We start from the raw sequence: 18654 nt of genomic DNA, 5'->3' as shown, positions 1-18654 counted from the left end.
TGACCACAAAATGGTCTAACATGTCCCTGAATACATCGTTCATCAAATGCTGGAAAACGTCCGGGGCATTTGTGAGGCCGAAGGGCATCACTGTATACTCAAAATGCCCGTATCTGGTGCCAAACACTGTTTTCCACTCATCCCCTGGCCTTATACATACCAAATTATAGGCGCTGCGTTGGTCCATCTTGGAAAAAACAGTGGCAGCTCGTAAACGTTGCATTAATTCTGGAATCAGTGGCAAAGGATACTGGTTGCGCACCATAATAGCATTCAGGAGCCGGTAATCACAGCACAGACGTAAATCCCCAGTCTTTTTCTTGACAAATAAGACAGGCGCTGATAAAGGTGAGGTCGAGGGCCTGATGAACCCTTTAGCCAGATTTTTGTGGATGAAGTCCTTGAGGGCCACTAATTCGGGTTCCGACATAGAATATAAGCGACCAGCCAGAAGCTTGACATCAGGTAACAGTTCTATGGCACAATCACAAGGGCGATGTGGCGGCATCCGATCCGCCTCTTTTTCATTAAACACATCCGCAAAATCAGTGAGGCACTGCGCTAACACTGCCGCGGGGATTACGGGCCCTTGAGATGCAGAAACATGACGATGGTGATCCACACACTGTAGACTGGAAAACGTGACCATGTTCTGCGACCACACCACATGCGGATCGTGCGCCCGTAACCATGATAACCCCAAAACAATAGGGAAATGGACGCCCGCGTGACGTAAAAGTATAACGCCTCCTCATGAGTCCCGATGCTGATCCGCACCGGCAAGGTCTGAAATCGGATGGGCCCAGACAACAACACCCGCCCATCAATAGTTTCTACAGTCAGTGGAGGGTTCACAGGACACAAGGGCAACAAATGTCTCTGTGCGAACTCTGCATCTAGGAAATTTGTGGTAGCCCCCGAATCCACAAGGGCAAGAGCTGAAATAGATTGAGTACGATGAGCCACAAGGAGTTTGACATGAATCGTGAAATGACGGTTGGCAGAAATATAGCGATAAATTACAGCCCGCGTGGACTATAATAAATCATTTCTGGAGATCGATGGATTTAAGAAAGAATCTGCTTTCAAATGAAGTTTTTTTATTACAAAAGTAAAAAAATAAGGAATGCCTTAGAAGGCATATAAAATACGTCTTACATCATGGCAGTTAACAAAGAATATAAAGGTACAATATAGAGGATCTGGAGGGAACGGATGTGATGCATGAATGATGTGGCAGGATTTTACATCATAATAGGAGGAGCTAATAAAACGCACATACTGTTAACTATTTAAATACTGAATAACTCTGAAAGTCTCTGAATGTCTCTGGGGCTGTCAATACTCAGCGTGACAATGGTAGGTTCCGGGATCATTATCTGAAGAATCCTTGGCCGATGAAATGCCAGCCCGACCTAGGGTTGCCACTAAGCCGGGCTGCCCTCGTTTCCCAACTGCACAGCCGGCAGGGAAACCAAGAGCATGGGGACCGCCATCGGGGAATCCGGGACTATGGTGGGAAAACTGGTTGAAGACTCTGGATGCTGTCCTGCAAGAGTCGGCATAGCAACAGTAGGACCGGGAGGCGTTGAGACCGTGGCAGCAGCCGTGCTCCTTCGTTTGTTAGGACAGCCATTCACGAAATGACCTGCCCCCCCCCCAATAGTAGCACAGGCCTGTCGCATGTCGATGCGCTCTCTCCTCCGGGGTCATGCTGGATCGAACGAAGCTCAAATCCATGGGCTCCCCCGCAGGGGTCCGATCCGCCATGCAAGAGGCAGGGCTGGCATGAAGCGACGGGGTACAGGAACCGTGGTCTGCACTGGCATAGCGGACACCCCCCGCCGTGGAGCAGGCACCGATGCGACGCCAGAAACGCGGGGGGGAGGGAATAGCGCACCTCTCGAGCCAGCAGCTGAGCCTCAATGGCCAAACAATGCTGCTCCAGTTTATCCAGGGTGCCCGGCAGGGCCTTGTGCACCAACTCATCTAGCATTGGCTCTGACAAGCCATCCTGAAACACCTCCATCAAGGCGGTCTCATTCCACTGCACCTGTCCAATGAGGCTACGAAAGTCACTTAAATACTCCACTAATGGGCGCGAGCCTTGTTTCAACTGCTTCAATGTCCTCGTGGCTGTCTGCTCCCACACTGGATATGAAAACTGCCTTTGCAACTGGGCGCAAAAGGCGGTATAATCCTGCAGTATCGGATCATCTCTGTCCAGAAATGGAGACACCCAGGAAGCAGCGGGGCCGGCCAACAAACTGCAGCGGAAGGCCACCTTGGAAAATGGGGCATTTGTGCATTAATAAACAACTGCACCTGGCTGAGGAAAGCTGAAAACATGCGTCTGTTGCCCCAAAACTTTCCAGGCATGACCACAAAGCATTTCCTCCTTGGTAGGGGCTGTGGAGCAGGAGCTGCTGGTTGCATCTGTGGAATGGCAGGCTGCTGAGATAATAAATCCATCTGGTTCTGAACTGAAGCACCGTCTGTGTTAAAGCTTGAATTTCCATTCGCAAGGCATCAAACACTGCCTGCATTTCTGCCATGCCAGCAGGCTTGATAAGATAAATGCCAGGAAAAACAAAAATAGAAGCAGACAGATCCAAAAAACACCCCAACCTGGAACGGTGTGTGTCTGGGGGAGGTGGAGATTATTCTGTTCAGCCGGGCTCTATGGTATGAGCCTCCCGAAAATTCAAGGGTAAAAAATTCAGACAAACACACACTTGAAAATTCAAAAACAATGTTTTTTTATCACAAAATTCAAAAGAAACTAAGCACCCTTTTGGCAAAGAGCACTATTCCCAAAACAAACTTGTAGGCTGTAAAAACCCCTTAAGCTGTTCTTAAGTACTTAGCTAGCAGCTGTGAAGAAACCTCACAGCCCTCCTTCCTTTTTTTTTAAAAATAAATTTTTATTGATTTTTAAAAGTTTACATAAAACAAACATATAACAGTGCACAGTGCATGTGCCCATCACCTAACAACAACACCCCCCCATCACCCCCACCACCCATACAAGAGGATTCAAAATTTTTTAATTGTTTATCTATTATTCCTTGGCTCTATCTTGATCAAGTATTATTAAAAGAGTGATTGCAATTTATTTTTCATATTTACATCACAGATTCTACTTAACATATAATCTTTTACCTTGTTCCATCGCACCATCAGCTTCTCCAATTTATTCTTATCAAAATTATTTAATCTTATTTCCATAATTTCAAAATGTATGTGATCCACCATATACCAGTACCAATTTTGTAGTGTCCATTTTGTAGAATCTTTCCATCCTAATACCATCACCGCTTGAGCACTTTCCAATGCTGCGGTTTTAATTTCCTTAAATTCTCCTAGTTCTCTATATTTGATTAAAATTGCTATTTCTTTTCTAATAATCCAATTAATGTTTAACATTTTATTAATTTCATTCTGGACTACATTCCAGAATTTCTGAATTTCTGCACACTCCTAAATCATATGCATAAAAATCCCTTTTTTCTGGCATCCGTGCCAACATATGCCCTTCTCTTTCCCCTGGAAGTGTGCAATTTGTACAGGTGTATAGTACCATTTATGTAAGATTTTTCTTCTCATCTCTCTAACTCTCGTATTTTTAATCTTGTATATATTTTCTATTATTTCTTTCATTTCTCTTTCATCTATTTGTAAATCATCCTGCCAACATCTTGTTAAACTTTTTGTTACTTCTTCTTCCATTTGCAATAGCATTCTATATATACTACCGGCTTGTGCTTTACTTTCATTTGTCTTTTCACTTATTATTTTTTCTACACTATTTTCTTCCCGTAAGAAGGCTTCTTTGTTCTCACTTTTGTTTAAGTATGTACATATTGCATTAATCTGCAACCATTTCTGTTTGCCAATCCACCATTCCAATCTAGTTCTACTAACTCTTCCATCTTTCTCATATAATTGCTCAATTCTCGTTATTCCTTTACTATTTAATATTTTAATAATTCTACTTAGATTAACGTCATCCCCTATATTCAATACATGTAACGTTGATAGCCTGGATACCTTTATTCCACTTGTCCTCTGCCATTTAAGCCATATTTCTAAACATGCTTTAAAAGGATCACTTAAGGTACTGGTTTCAATTCTACTCCAATTTTTAAATAATAGTTCTTTATTATTTATATTATTAATTTCTTTTTCTATTCGTACCCATTTCTTTCCCCCCCATAACTGTAGCTCCATTAACCTTTCCATTTGAAATGCATTTCTATATAATACTAGACATGGGCTGCCCCCCCCCCCTCTTTCTCTTGTGCATTCTGCCAATGTTTCCTTATTCTGGGTTTTTTATCTCCTTCAATCCAAAAATTTAGTCTGTTATCCCATTCTCTTAATTTTGCCTCAGGAAAACTACCAGGTAGAACCTGAAACAAATACATTATTTTTGGTATTATCATCATCTTAAGAGCCCTAATCTTAGCCATTCTTCCTAACTTTTTACCCTTCCAATTTTTAATCTGCTTCTGGATTTTTTTCCATATTAGGTTATAATTGGCCGTTGCTATTTTTATTGGATTCTTGAATAACCAAATTCCCAAATATTTCATTTTTTTACAACCTAGTTTCAGTCCTGAAGTTTTTTGAATCTCGATTTGCTCTTTAGGGCCTGTATTTAAACATATTATCTCTGATTTGTCTATATTAACCTTCAGTCCAGATTGATCTTTAAATTCCTGAAGTAGTATCATTATTCTTTTCATCATTTCAATTGGGGTTTCAGACATCACTATAGCATCATCTGCAAATAAGTTTAATTTCAATTCCAATTCCCCTATTTGATAGCCTCTCCATTCCTTATCATTTCTAATTTTGTTTGCTAGGGTCTCAATTGCTAATGCAAATAACATTGGGGATAGTGGGCAACCCTGCTTAGTTCCATTTTGAATTTTAACTATTTCTGTTCTATTGCCATTTACTCTAATTTGAGCCACATTATCCTTATATATTGTTTCTATAACTCTACAAAATATGTTTCCCATATTTAAATCTTTACATAATTGAAATAGGTAGTCATGGTTAACTTTGTCAAAAGCCTTATAGACATCTAATTTTAAAATGCATAATTTTCTTTTGGTACTGGTAGCATGGTGTAAAACATTGACCACGTTTCTTATTGGTTCATAAATTTTCCTTCCTTTCACAAATCCATATTGATCTTCTCCAATTATTTTTGATAATATATTCTCCACCCTATTTGCCAATATTTTCATAAATATCTTATAATCTTGATTTAATAGGCTGATGGGGCGATAAGAACTCGGATCCATTAAATCACGATCTGGTTTTGGGACTATTATAATTTCTGACATTTTCCACGTCTTTGGAGTTTTAAAAGTCTCCAATACATTATTGAACAATTTCTCCATATGCGGTAATAATTCATTCATATACACTTTATAATATTCAGCAGTAAAACCATCTGGACCAGGAGCTTTGGCCGGTTTCAATCCCTTAATAACTCTAGATATCTCCTCACTTGTAATTTTTGCATTTAACATTTGGGCATCTTCTTCCTCTAATTTCTTTTTAACCTCTGAGGTTTGCGAAACAACATACTCTTTTTTATATAATTCCCCATAGAATTCTCTCATTATTTTTTCTATTTCTACATTACTACGTTTTATTACACCATCCTTATCTTTTAAAGCAGAGATGTAAGATTTCTCTTTTCTTTTTTTCAAATAATGTACCATTTGCTTCATTGATTTGTGACTCCACCCTTTAATTCTGTTTCATAATCATATTCATTTTATTCCATCTTTCTTCATCAAGTAATTGTAATTTCTTTTTCTTAAATGATAATAATAAATTCCATTCTCTATTTCTTGTAATTTTTAAAGTTTCTTGGATTAAATCTATTTCTTTTAATAAATTATTCCTCTTAACATCCCAGGATTTCCTAATAAAAGCTTCAGTACTAATGCAGTTGCCCCTCATTACTGCTTTATGTGTATCCCAGACTATTGTTTGTTTAACCTCACCTGTTGCATTAATACAAAAGAATCCATTAAGTTCCCTTTGTAATTTAATTCTACTCTCCTCATTTGCTGAGACAATGGGGTTATACCTCCAAATTCTTTGTTTACTACAAACCTCTATCTCTATCACAGCTAACAGAGGAGAATGGTCTGATAGCCAAATAGTTTTTACTTCCGCTTTCTTAAACTTTACCTTATCTGTTTTATTAATTAACATATAGTCTATACAGCTAAATTTATTATGTCTTGCAGAATAGAAAGTATCTCTATTAGCTACGTTTTCATGAAGATCCATCATATTGAGTTTATTTAGATGTAATTTTTTCTTTTCCCCCTTCCCTGCTGTTAATTCCAGATTAAAGTCTCCTGCTAAAATCACAATACCTTCCGCAAATTCATCTAGTTTCCGTTTTACATTTATTATAAATTGTTTTGCATTTACATTGGGAGCATAAATTACCGCTAAGGTTACTAGCTTGTTACTTATTTTCCCCTTAATAAATAGCATTCTGCCATCTTTGTCCCTTTTAATATTACTTAACTGAAAATGCACTCTTCGGTGCAACAAGATGGCAACTCCTTTTTCCTTATTCGTTGCTCTCGACTCATAAACTTCCTGCCATTCTGCATTTGTGACTAATCTGTCTGTTTTTTCCCTTCCCTTATGAGTTTCAGATAAAAATAAAACATCTGCCTTACTGTCCTTTGCCAGCTTCATGATTCTATAACGTTTTTTCTGTGATGAGAGACCATTTACATTCAGCGATAATAATCCTATATCACCCATTTACATAATTTAAATACATTTCCCCTTCCAACAAAACAGAGCCTACCGGAAAAATATTTTTTCATTACAATGAATCCCCACCCTGGTGCCCCTATCCTGGCCTCCCCCCCCAAGGGGAGGCAACGAAAAAAACTTCCGTTACTAAGAGGCACTCCTGGATCTGCGTTCCCTGAGAAAGCCCCCCCTTCCCCATTTTACAACATAATAAAAGATTCCCCCCTCCTTCCCTCCTCTCCCCCTGTTAACTAACGAGAACAACCAAACAAGAAATACAGAAAAAAGAATAATTGGTTGAAAAACTTGATACCATATTAGCAAGTCAACTCAGTTCAGTTTATTATTTTTTCTTTTGTCGAGTGACCCTTGGCTCGTCTTTCTTCTCTGCCTGGAGTGAGGCCAGTTCTCTTTGAAGTGCTGCAATCTTTTCTCCCTTACTTTGCCCTGCATCACAGAACGGTTGGAGAAACAATTCTTCTGCTGCATCTGGTCGATCCACCGATGATTGACTCTGGGTTGCTCCCTCCGGATTTAACCCCAATTGAAAAAGCAGCTTTCTTCCCTCTTCTAACGATCTCGCCTGGAAAATCTTGGAATCTTTAAACACAATTATTGTAGCAGGATAGCGCCACGAAAATCTGATCCCATTTTCATAAAGTTGGGAGGATACTTCTCTCATCTGGCTTCTCATCTTGAGGGTTTCAGGAGACAAATCTTTTAAAACGCGTATTGGAGAAGCTTTGTAACGTAAGTTTAAAATCTGTTTCAACTCTTTAAATATTTCTGCAGCTCTCCTCTCTGAAACAAATCTTACAACAATATCCTTTGAGTCCCCACGCTTGCGGGATCCAAAAGCCCAATGCGCTCTTTCGAATTCTTGCAACTCACATTTAACTTTGTTCTCGATGAGCCACTGAAGGATTTCTTGAACAAGTTGTTTGCTCTCCGCAAAATCTTTGGGGAAACCTCTCAAACGAAGATTAGATCGGCGCTGTCTGTCTTCCAGATTTATGATGCGAAGTTCCTGGCGAGATTTTCCCACCTCCAGTTTCCCAATTCTTTGATCTTGTGTTTTGGATTGTTCTTTCAATTCTGTCATTCCAGTTCCCAATGCAGATAAATCTTTTTTCATTTCTTGGAGCAGTTTCCCCATGTCAGCAAAGCCTTTAAGTAGCGAATCCATCTTTCCCTCCAACTCCTCGGTAGACGCCATCTTCTCTTTGTTCTCGCTTCTTCAGACAGGCACGTTAAAAACAGTCACTTGCTTCAATTTTTAACTCCTTCTAATAAAGTTTTTCCAGAGCTTGTTCAGTTTGCTCTCCTCTCAATCCACTTTCACCAAGCTAGAGAGGTTGTTAAGGGTTAACTTTTACTTTTACTTTTCCACATCTGGGAGCCTTCTTTCGGAGCGTTCAGCTATACCAACGCATGCACAGAACCCCCGTCACAGCCCTCCTTCCACGAGTTGAAACACACACGCTTTGCTCTGCCTTGGTTTCAAAGTCTTGAAAAATCAACAGACTCCTGAAACAGCAAGTCACGGTCCAAACCAGTACGATCAGATAATCTTGTGGATATTGTCTATCTGGACTTCAGCAAAGCCTTTGATATGGTTCCACATAAAGAGCTGATAGATAACTTAGTGAAGATTGGACTTAATCCGTGGATAGTTCAGTGGATTTGCAGCTGGCTGAAGCGTAGACATCAGAGAGTTGTTGTTAATGGCGAGTATTCTGAGCAGAGACTGGTTACAAGCGGTGTGCCACAAGGGTCTGTTCTGGGTCCTATTCTTTTTAATATGTTTGTGAGTGACATAGGGGAAGGTTTCGTAGGGAAGGTTTGCCTATTTGCCAATGACTCTAAAGTGTGCAATAGGGTTGATATTCCTGGAGGCGTCTGTAAGATGGTAAATGATTTAGCTTTACAAAGCAATGGAAACTGCAGTTTAATGTTTCCAAATGTAAAATAATGCACTTGGGTAAAAGGAATCCTCAATCTGAGTATTGTATTGGCATTTCTGTTTTAGCAAAAACTTCAGAAGAGAAGGATTTAGGGGTAGTGATTTCTGACAGTCTCAAAATGGATGAACAGCGTGGTCGGGCGGTAGGAAAAGCAAGTAGGATGCTTGGCTGCATAGCTAGAGGTATAACAAGCAGGAAGAGGGAGATTGTGATCCCGCTATATAGAGCGCTGGTGAGACTACATTTGGAATGCTGTGTTCAATTCTGCAGACCTCACCTACAAAAAGATATTGACAAAATTGAACGGGTCCAAAGTCAGGCTACAAGAATGGTGGAAGGTCTTAAGCATAAAATTAATTTTAAATTGTAACTAGATGGGTGGGCATTGGATTTGGTATTATGTACTGTACTGTTTTTTAATTATTGTTGTGAGCCGCCCCGAGTTTGCGGAGAGGGGCGGCCTATAAATCCAATAAACCTAAACCTAAACCTAAAATTAACCTAAAACATATCAGGAAAGACTTAATGAACTCAATCTGTATAGTCTGGAGAACAGAAGGAAAAGGGGGGACATGATCGAAACATTTTAATATGTTAAAGAGTTAAATAAGGTCCAGGAGGGAAATGTTTTTAATAGGAAAGTGAACACAAGAATAAGGGGACACAATCTGAAGTTAGTTGGGGGAAAGATCAAAAGCAACATGAAAAAATATTATTTTACTGAAAGAGTAGTAGATCCTTGGAACAAACTTCCAGCAGACGTGGTTGGTAAATCCACAGTAACTGAATTTAAACATGCCTGGGATAAACATATATCCATCCTAAGATAAAATACAGGAAATAGTATAAGGGCAGACTAGATGGACCATGAGGTCTTTTTCTGCCGTCAGTCTTCTATGTTTCTGTATGACCCAATATAGCCACCCTTCTTTTCAATAACAGTTATAGACCTGTTGATGATTAGCTTTTTATGTAGCCTCAACCTCAGCCTTCCTGTGACACTGTTCAGAAAGGTGTACTGCTTTCCTTCACCATAAATCTCAAATTTAAGAAGGGTCCACAAGTTCTCAATAGGATTTAGGTCAGGTGAGGAAGGGGTCATGTCGTTATTTTTTCATCTTTAAAGCCTTTACTGGCTAGCCATGCAGTGGAGTACTTTGGTGCATTTGATGGAGCATTGTCTTTTATAAAAATAATTGTGGTCTTGAAAGATGTAGACTGTTTCATGTTCCACTGCTTGAAGAAAATGTCTTCTAAAAACTAGCAGTTAGGTTTGGGAGTTGATTTTCAGTTCATTTTTCAACCCTAAAAGATCCAACTAGCTCATACTTCATAATGCCAGCCCATATTAGTAACCCATCTTCAACTTGCTGTCAAAGTGGAGCTCTGTTCCCTACTGATCCATTCACAGGCCCATTCTTCTCATCTGTCAAGAGTCACACTCATCTCATCATAAAATCTTTGAAAAATCTGTCTTCAGATATTTTGGGGTCTTGTTCAGTGGTGGTCGGATTTCAGCCTTCCTTACCTTGGCCATTTCTCTGAGCGCTGAACTCCTTGTACTTCTGGACACTCCAGGTTGGTTGCAGTTCTGGAATATGAAAGTACTGGAGGATAATGGGTTCCTGGTTGGAGTCAAATATTTGACGGTTAATTTGTGTCTTTTTTTCTCAACATGTTTTTTGCAACCCTGTTGACTATTGCTACAAAACATTTGATGGTTCTGTGATTACGCCCCAATATCTTAGCAATTTTAAGAATGCTGTATCCCTTTGAAAGATTTTTTACAATTTTTGACTTTTTAGAGTCAGTTAAATATCATTTTAGCCCATTTTGCTGGAGGAAAAGAAGCTGCCTAATAATTATGCACACCTTGATATAGGGTGTTGATTTCTACACCCTCTCTCATTACTTGCTTATATGCTTATATCCACTAAGCATTCGGGTTTATACAGCTTGGAGGTGGGAAATATGCATACAAAGGATGATAGGGTCAAAATACCCATTTGCCTAATAATTGTGCGCACACAGTGCACACAGGTTTCTCCTCTATTTTTCTTCTTTGGCATATGAAAATGGAGACCAGAAGTTTCTATTTTTAAATAAGTCATGGAGGAGGACTATGATTTGCCTGGAATTGCATGCAAAATCTTCTATACCATTCTTTGTATTTAAAAGAAGTAAAGATAAGCACTGATGTTTGCAGGTTTTTTAGCTTATTTGAAACTTCATTACACTACACTGTATTTTAATTTGGTCTTTGTTACCTTTCTTTCCTGATTGTTCATGAATCAACTTTCTGTTCTGAATTTATTGTAGTTCTTTACAATGCCCTATATGGAAATAGACAAAACAGGACATTGGGTTAGATGGTTCACAGTTTTTAACTGAATTTATTACAGTTCAGTATTTAAAATGAAAAACTTCAAAACCCTTTCCTTCTAGTTAAGAGCATTTTATTTAATACCACAGTTCCTCTGCAAGTTGACACCCATTATACTTTATAGACTTTACTCTATGTTTCTAGACATTTATTCATCCTTTATAATAATTGCTAACAGTTTTATACTGATCTGAAGGTCAGGAGTAGCTATTAGGGTGGAATATAATACAGTGATCTCTCGGTTAGCGCGGGGGTTACGTTCCAAGACCTCCCGCGCTAACCGATTTCCGCGTTATATTGGATGCGGAAGTAAAACCACCATCTGCGCATGTGCGCCATTTTTTTCATGGCCGCACATGCGCAGATGGTGGAGTTTGCGTGTGGGCGGCGGGGAAGACCAAGGGAAGATTCCTTCAGCCGCCCAACAGCTGATCTGCTCCGCAGCGCGGAAGCAGCGAGGAGCCGAAGATGGGGTAAAGGCAAAGGGGAAACCCCATCTTCGGCTCCTCGCTGCTGCCACGCTGCGGAGCGGATCAGGTGTTGGGCGGCTGAAGGAACCTTCCCTTGGTCTTCCCGCCAGATCACTTGCCGCTTGCCGCTTGCCAGTCCACACACGCCCCCCTGGATGAGCGGCCCCGCATGGCCCCAGCGCCGGACTCCGTTGGCGAAGGGCGAAACCGGAAGGGGCGAGGTGGGGGAGAACGGGAGGCTCAGCATTCCGGCAGTCGCAGCGCTGGCTGTCAACTTTTCTTTTTAGCACTGGGGAGGCAAGTCAGCTCCTGCCCAGTTTTAAAAAGAAAAGTTGACAGCCAGCGATTGTTCCGCTGCCGCCAGCATGGAGCCCACGGGGGATTCGCCTTCCTCCCACCCGCAGCCGAGACTGATCGTGGGCTCCTTCGCAACCTCGGAGAGCTTCCAGGGCATGAAAGCTCACGAAAACCAGGAAGCTCTCCGAGGTTGCGAAGGAGCCCACGATCAGTCGGCTGCGGGTGGGAGGAAGGCGAATCCCCCGTGGGCTCCATGCTGGCGGCAGCGGAACAATCGCTGGCTGTCAACTTTTCTTTTTAAAACTGGGCAGGAGCTGACTTGCCTCCCCAGTGCTAAAAAGAAAAGTTGACAGCCAGCGCTGCGACTGCCGGAATGCTGAGCCTCCCGTTCTCCCCCACCTCGCCCCTTCCGGTTTCGCCCTTCGCCAACGGAATCCGGCGCTGGGGCCATGCGGGGCCGCTCATCCAGGGGGGCGTGTGTGAATGCCACGGGGCTGGGCTCGGCTCCCCCCTCGGCTCCCCCCCTTACCAGCCCCGCCGCGGAAGGCTCCATTCTGTTCCCTGCTGGCCCGATTGAGCGGCCGGCGGTCTCCATTCAGGGAACAGACGTCCACCCCCCTCCTCGGAGTCCCCGGCACCCAGCGTCCCCACGCCGCCTCCACCTCCCGGTAATGCGCCCGACCTCTGCCTCTCTCTTTCTCTCTCATATACCACGCCGGCAACAGGGAGAGAAAGAGAGAGAGAACTAGCGTGGACTTATTTTTTATTTTTTAATTTTTTATTTTTTTAATTAATATTTTTTGAAAAACCGCATTGCAGCGTTTCGCGCTAATCGAGAACGCGCAAATCGAGGGACCACTGTAAACCAAAAAGAATATCATTTTCTTTTTTTAGCCAATTTCAATAGGTGTTATAAATGTGAGATATAAATATGAAATATAAATGTGAGAAACATATGGTCACAATAACTCTTACATATGCACACATGTCTTTAAAATGTAGTGGAAAAAATGAACTGATCAGCTTTAATATTATAGCCACAATTATCGGAATTGTCATAATTTATCTCATGGAATTGCCATAATTTATCTTTATCTTTTTATACCTTCAACCTAACACCATGAAAATTCTGGCATTATTAGTAGGTTTGAATGAATTACCATCAATTTTACCAAGGCTTAACTTGAAGTTGCACATCCGCTGTCTGTGGAATGCAATGAGATTGACAATCTGCTCTAATAATTTCAAAATCAGATATTTTCTATTAGTGGAAGAACATATAAACATTTTAGGGTAGGACAGAGAAAAGAAAAAGTACATATGCATAGGTGCCTTTTGCTAGCTTTTATGTGAACATAGTCCTCTATGTAATAAGGGTACAATTTTGCATTGGGTAAGATTGTACCTTTTTTTCCTTATTTATATCTCTTGCAGTAAATATGTTTTCCCCCCATTAATATAGGAGTACAGGAATAGTCTGACTGTAATTGCTGCACTGTAACTTAGTGCAAACATATGTAAACAAATTTTTTGCTCTGCTCTGCATAAAACTCTCTTAAAAATACTTTTGAAGCATGCAGTATTATAGGTATGACAAGCTCAATTTTATTAACTTTATCTTCATAATGTTTATATTTAGAAATAATGATCTAATTATCTTGACTACTGATAGGTAATGAATATTCTTTTTATGCTATTTCATCTATGAGTGAAGAAATATTTGTTAAGATTTGTGTCCTGATCGAGCTATCAAAAGATTAACATTTTATTGCTTTTTACAAAATAGGAAATGGGGTTCACCTCATGGATCAGAATAATGAATATGATATGGAAAGCAATAATCTGATTAAATGAGCAATTCATGAAAAAAATGATAATTTCATTAAATTAAATTATATGTACATTTTATTCAAAATATTTCCAAACATTACCACTGTGTTATCTATAAGATTCTACTGCTATGATATATATTTATGTTATGAATAAGAATTCTAAAAATATTTTGAAATTGTCATTGAAATATTTTCAATAAGTTATGGTATTTTTTTTTGAAATAAGCAAATATTAGCATTCAGCAAATACTGTATATCCATTGATTTTACAATTTTAATGGAAATACCTGGAAGATACACAGCAAAAAACTGGAAGAAATTTGGTGATTGAACACATTTTTTCTTTAACCTTTTTATTAGTTGATAATAATCATATGTTGACTGATGTAAGACTAGATAATATGATGGCCCTAGCTATTATTGAATTTAATACATTAAATGGTGAACAGGACACACTGCAAAGCCTGACAGCTATCTATGGAGGCAGGTCCACTTCTTCAAGAGGAAGGAAAGCCAGAAACAAGGAGGAAGAGGTACGCTTCCTGCATGTTTTCTGCCTTCATTGCATACATAGAATCCCATTCTCTGCCTCATTTTTTCTGCATGGACGTATAATAAAAAAAGGCTTTTTTAGAGTTTTAATTAATATAAACAAACAACTCTTAAAGATGGCCCTTTGGCAAATTATTGTATTTATTACCTAAATTCTGTCACCAGAAATTCGTTTTCTCTTAAAATGCAATCAGATTTAATCTCCTTTGATAGTTATTAACCACATTTCATGATACACCAGTGATGTGACCGCTGAATTTTCTTCTCTTCCAAAAAAGACATGACACATTACGAGTTTGTGAATTTGAAAGAATCAGCATTGCTGGAACGTTCCTCAAGCAGAAAGGTCTCTTTTTATTTTCTTTCAGGAATACTTGGCAAGACTGAGGCAAATTAGACTTCAAAACTTTAATGAACGTCAACAAATAAAAGCAAAACTTCGTGGAGAAAAGGCAAGTTATTTTCTTTTTATTGGAGTAAGGGTAAACATTTATTATTATTATTATTATTATTATTATTATTATTATTATTATTATTATTATTAATTAGATTTGTATGCCGCCCCTCTCTGAAGACTCAGCAGCTCACAACAGACAAATTGCCGTGGCTCGTGATCTTTTATGCTGTTTTGGGTTAATTTAAAAACCTTTGCATAAGAAATTAATTCAATCCCTTGGATCTCTGTTTTGTGCTTCTGCTTATTCTGTGAAGTCTGTTGATTCAGAAAGAAGAGGGTATCAGGAGGGGAAAAGAGGTGTCCCCATTCACTGTGTAGTTTCCCAGGGGTTATCTCCTTGAAAAACAGTGGCCCACTTTTGATCTAGATTATTAGTGATATCAATCTATTTTATGGAACATGCTCAGTATTGAATGCTGTAATTCACAAAGCAAAGTACCTTGCCTGGAGTTGAAACTAAACAAAGTGAAAACTGCTTCAAATTGAGCATAACTCCTTTTGAGTTCACTGATATCTTCTCCCAATCTAATCTACAGTCTGGGGATTACCTGGTGATCTGCATTCATGTCAGAGGTGGGTTCCTACCAGTCCTTTAGAACTGTTAGTAAAGCAGTGATGATGTCACAGAGCCGGTTCTGTTGGTGCAAGTCCATGGGTGCCACTATCTTAAATGATGCTTCTACTCATGTGCAGAAGCTATTTTTTGATTGCTGAAAGGGCGCATGTGCAAAGCATGCGCACACCCCCAGCACAATCCTGAGCAAACCGGCAGCAAAATGATGTACAAGCCTAACTTTGTCTCATACAGTAACAAAAATACATCTGAATTAGAATTCCATGGTTGTTAACTGCAATTTTCAGACAATGTGGATTTTATCCTTCCATGTTGGCAAATAAAGCAATTTCCATAAACTTGGGGAATAAAGAGAAAAATATTTCCAGCTACTGTATGTAAGAGGACCTATGAATCGCATGATCATGTGATGTATCACAACTTTCCCCCCCTTCGCTAAAATGGGTTTGCCAGCTTGTGACACATCCAGCCTCTGGGCCGCAAGTTTGACACCCATGATCTATGACCACATATAAATACTCTTTCCACACTGCCAAGAGCCTTTAGTGATATTACACTTTAGTTGCTTTCTGATTCAAGAATAGGCTTATATTGGTTCACTATGCATACATTATACATGATATATGGCAAGATTTTATATCTGGACAATTAAATTTGTCAAAAATGCATTATTTTTAAGGTTGAGCAATCCAGCAGTTGGGGGATTCTAGCAGCTAAGTGAAAAAATATCAGCCTCAACGTACATATAAGATAAATTACTAATTTGACAATCAGTAGAAGCTGTTAGCAAGATGAGTATCAATCAGTGCAAATAACAATACAGTGGTACCTCGTGATACGAACCCCCCATGATACGAACATTTCGAGATACGAATTAGTGTTGGGCGAACCCAACAAAGTTCGGGTTCGGCGAAATTCGGCCGAACTTCACCATGAAGTTCGGGTGAGTTTGCCAAACCCAAACCCTAATACTTCTGAAAATAAAGCCACGCGCCAGGAAGGAGTCTCCGTGATGGGAGGGAACATGCATTTAGGCTCCATGGAACCATCTGTGCCAAAAAAAAAAATTTTTCCCTGGCCAGGTGCACAGTACAGTACAGCCATTGACTGGATTTGCATTCAGGACACACACAATTTTTTCCATGAAAATACACCTGCATATCTCAGCTTTTCAAAAGGTGACACACTTTGGAAGGAACATGCGTTTAGGCTCTCAGAAAACATCTGTGCAAAAAATAATTTTATTGATGGGCACCTCTAGTTATACCATTGAGAGGATTCAAACACAAACTATACACAAACTTTTTCCATAAAAATGTACCTAATTATATGCATACATAAGATTAATTTTACAGCTGTCGGGGGGGGGGGGGGAGGTGGTGGTGGTGGTGGTGATAGCAAACACTCTAACCACTCACTCAGGTGGTGGCACAGTCAAGTCCCATGGGATCCAAGCCTGGTTCATTTTAAGGAATGTAAGTATGTCCATGTTGTCTGTGGATAGGCGGATTCTTTTGTCAGTGATGACCCCTCCTGCGGTGCTGAACACACGCTCGGACAGGACACTTGCCGCAGGGCAGGCCAGCACTTCCAGGGCATAGAGGGCAAGCTCTGGCCATGTGTCCAATTTACCTACCCAAAAATTGAAGGGGGTGGAGGCATCATTAAGTACCATCAGACGCGTGGACGTGTTCACCATACGTGTCACGTTCTGCCTTCTGGTATGGGCTATCACATCCAATGGTGGTGGATATGTGGGACGATGGAATAGGTTTTCCCACATTGTGGCCTTGTTCACGCTCCCCTGTGAGGTGCTGCCAGTGCCCCTGCTGCGCTGGCGACTGCATCCTCCTACTCCGCGTGCCACCACTCCAATTGCTGTGGGAACTCTGCCACTAGTGCGTCCACCAGCGCATGCTTGTACTCTCTCATTTTGCACTCCCGCTCGAGTGCTGGGATCAAGGAGGTGATGTTGTCCTTATAATGGGGATCCAGCAGGGTAGCCACCCAGTAACTGGCAGAGGTGACAATGCTGGCTACCCTAGGGTCATTGTGCTGGCACTGGAGCATGTAGTGGCTCATGAGTCAAGGAGAGGTTGTCAGTAACAGGTCTCTCCTCTTCCTCATGCTCTTCCATCCATCCACGCTCCATTGATGCCCGTGAGCTGCACTGGGGGCCGCCCTGCTGCAAGTCCTCCTCCTCCCCCCCAAAACTCTGTGCTGGCTGGACAGTGGAGTACCTGGCTACTGTCGGCCCAGCCACCCACCCTGAGAGCCATGGATGCGCCCCCCTGCTGCCTGGGAAAATGGGCCTTCCTCCTCCTCCTCTTCCTCTTCCTCCTCTGCTTCCTCCTGTACCACATCCTCCGTCATGGCCTGAAGGGTTTTTTCCAGTAGGCAAAGGATGGGGATGATAGCACAGACAATGGCATTATCAGCGCTGACCATATCAGTGGCATACTGGAAGCACTGAAGCATGGCACAAATGTCCCTCATGTGCTGTTGGTCTGCACTTCTACTTACCTGGGCATTTTGAAGCTGGAACTCCACTATTGCCTGCTGCTGCTCGCACACCCTTTCAAGCCTATGCAGCGTGGAAGTCCACCTGGTTGGCAAATCGCAGATTTGGGTGGGAAGGCCAAAGTTCCTCTGCAGGGAAGATAGGCGAGCAGCAGCAGGGTGGGAATGTATCTGGATAATGGGCCAGGAACTTCTGCACCACCAAGTTGAGCACATGCGCCAGGCAAGGGATGTGCGTCAACCCGGCTCGGTCCAAGGCTGCCACAAGGTTCCGCCCGTTGTCACACACCACCTTCCCCGGCATCAGGTTCAGCGGCAGCAACCATTTGTCTGTCTGCCCCTGGATGCCGGTCCATAGCTCCTGGGTGGTGTGTGGTTTCTCGACCAAACAGATGAGTTTTAGCACCGTCTGCTGCTGTTTCCCCATGACTGTTCTGAAGTCAGAGGTTGCTGCGCTGCACTTACTGGATGTGGAGGGTGAAGAGGGGGAAGCAGAGGAGGAGGAGGAGGCAACAGCAGGCACCGATTGATGTCCAGCAATTCTGGGTGGTGGAAGGATATGCGCTAAATTGTTTCCTGACTCATTCCCAGCCGCCACTACATTCACCTAGTGCAGCGTTTCCCAACCGGTGTGCCGCGGCACACTGGCGTGCCGCGAGACATGGCCAGGTGTGCCGCCAAGCTTCAGCTGGGCGGGGCGCTGCCGGTACTTCCGTCCTGGGGCTCCCGCTCGCAGCTGTCCCCCGCCTCCTGCTCGATGCCGCGGTTTTCGGCGCTCTCCTGCTGGGCCCCAAAGAA

General features: G+C 41.6%; 1 protein-coding gene across 36 annotated transcripts in view; it reads left to right on the top strand.

The window, feature by feature from the left end:
* The window catches only part of NEK1 (NIMA related kinase 1), a 213091-nt gene that overhangs the window by 64442 nt on the left and 129995 nt on the right, over window positions 1–18654 (top strand). For 20 of the 36 annotated variants that reach the window (XR_011559613.1, XR_011559611.1, XR_011559603.1 and 17 more), the window contains one exon: window positions 14674–14757. Coding sequence is in view for 18 of the 36 variants with exons in the window: in XM_070757424.1 (XP_070613525.1) it covers window positions 14674–14757 (84 nt within the window). In the remaining 18 variants the exon portion in view is untranslated. Of the gene's footprint in view, window positions 1–14202; window positions 14287–14673; window positions 14758–18654 lie in introns of all 36 variants that reach the window. The other 16 variants (XR_011559607.1, XR_011559598.1, XR_011559606.1 and 13 more) reach the window with 1 other exon arrangement.

The sequence above is a fragment of the Erythrolamprus reginae genome, chromosome 7 (genome assembly GCF_031021105.1).
Source record: "Erythrolamprus reginae isolate rEryReg1 chromosome 7, rEryReg1.hap1, whole genome shotgun sequence".
NCBI lineage: Eukaryota > Metazoa > Chordata > Lepidosauria > Squamata > Dipsadidae > Erythrolamprus > Erythrolamprus reginae.
Note: the sequence above shows the minus strand (reverse complement) of the source record. Positions and strands in the feature narration are given on the sequence as shown.